The sequence below is a fragment of the Etheostoma cragini genome, chromosome 19 (assembly GCF_013103735.1).
Source record: "Etheostoma cragini isolate CJK2018 chromosome 19, CSU_Ecrag_1.0, whole genome shotgun sequence".
NCBI lineage: Eukaryota > Metazoa > Chordata > Actinopteri > Perciformes > Percidae > Etheostoma > Etheostoma cragini.
Genome location: NC_048425.1, coordinates 1,276,995 through 1,277,499, shown reverse-complemented (window position 1 = coordinate 1,277,499; position 505 = coordinate 1,276,995). Strand labels below are relative to the sequence as shown.

The 505-nt window shown below is 36.8% G+C and overlaps 1 protein-coding gene across 1 annotated transcript in view; it reads left to right on the top strand.

Annotated features, from left to right (window-relative positions):
* anapc10 (anaphase promoting complex subunit 10) overlaps positions 1–505 on the top strand; it is a 3,553-nt gene that overhangs the window by 2,822 nt on the left and 226 nt on the right. The window contains exon 5 of the mRNA XM_034857326.1: positions 339–392. Coding sequence (XP_034713217.1) covers positions 339–392 — 54 coding nt within the window. The remainder of the gene's footprint in view (positions 1–338; positions 393–505) is intronic.

Sequence of the window (505 nt, the reverse complement as noted above, 5' to 3'; positions counted from 1 at the left end):
TATACACTATATATATACATATATATACACACTATATATATATATATAACCTGCAGGAGATCCGGGTAAACAACTCTATATATATATATATATATATATATACCCACAGTATATACACTATATATACACACACTATATATATACACAACCTGCAGGAGATCCGGGTAAACAACTCTTTATCATGGTATAGTGTGTGTGTGTGTGTATAGATATATTGGTTCTGCCAGGTGCTCTTTAGCAAGGCACCAACCCCGCCCATTTATTTATAAATATTTTATTTAATATTATGGTTTATTTATTTATTTATTCTTCCTCCCTGCTTCTCTTCCTCCCTGCAGCAGTTGGAGATGGTCGAGCCGAGCGGATGGATCCACATCTCTCTGGTGAACCAGGTGAGACACTCACGTCAAAAACTCATTTTCTTTAAAGCGGGTACCACAGGTGTGAAGTAACGATGTACTAATACTTCGTTAGCCCTAAGTAGAACGTGTGTGTGTGTGTGTGT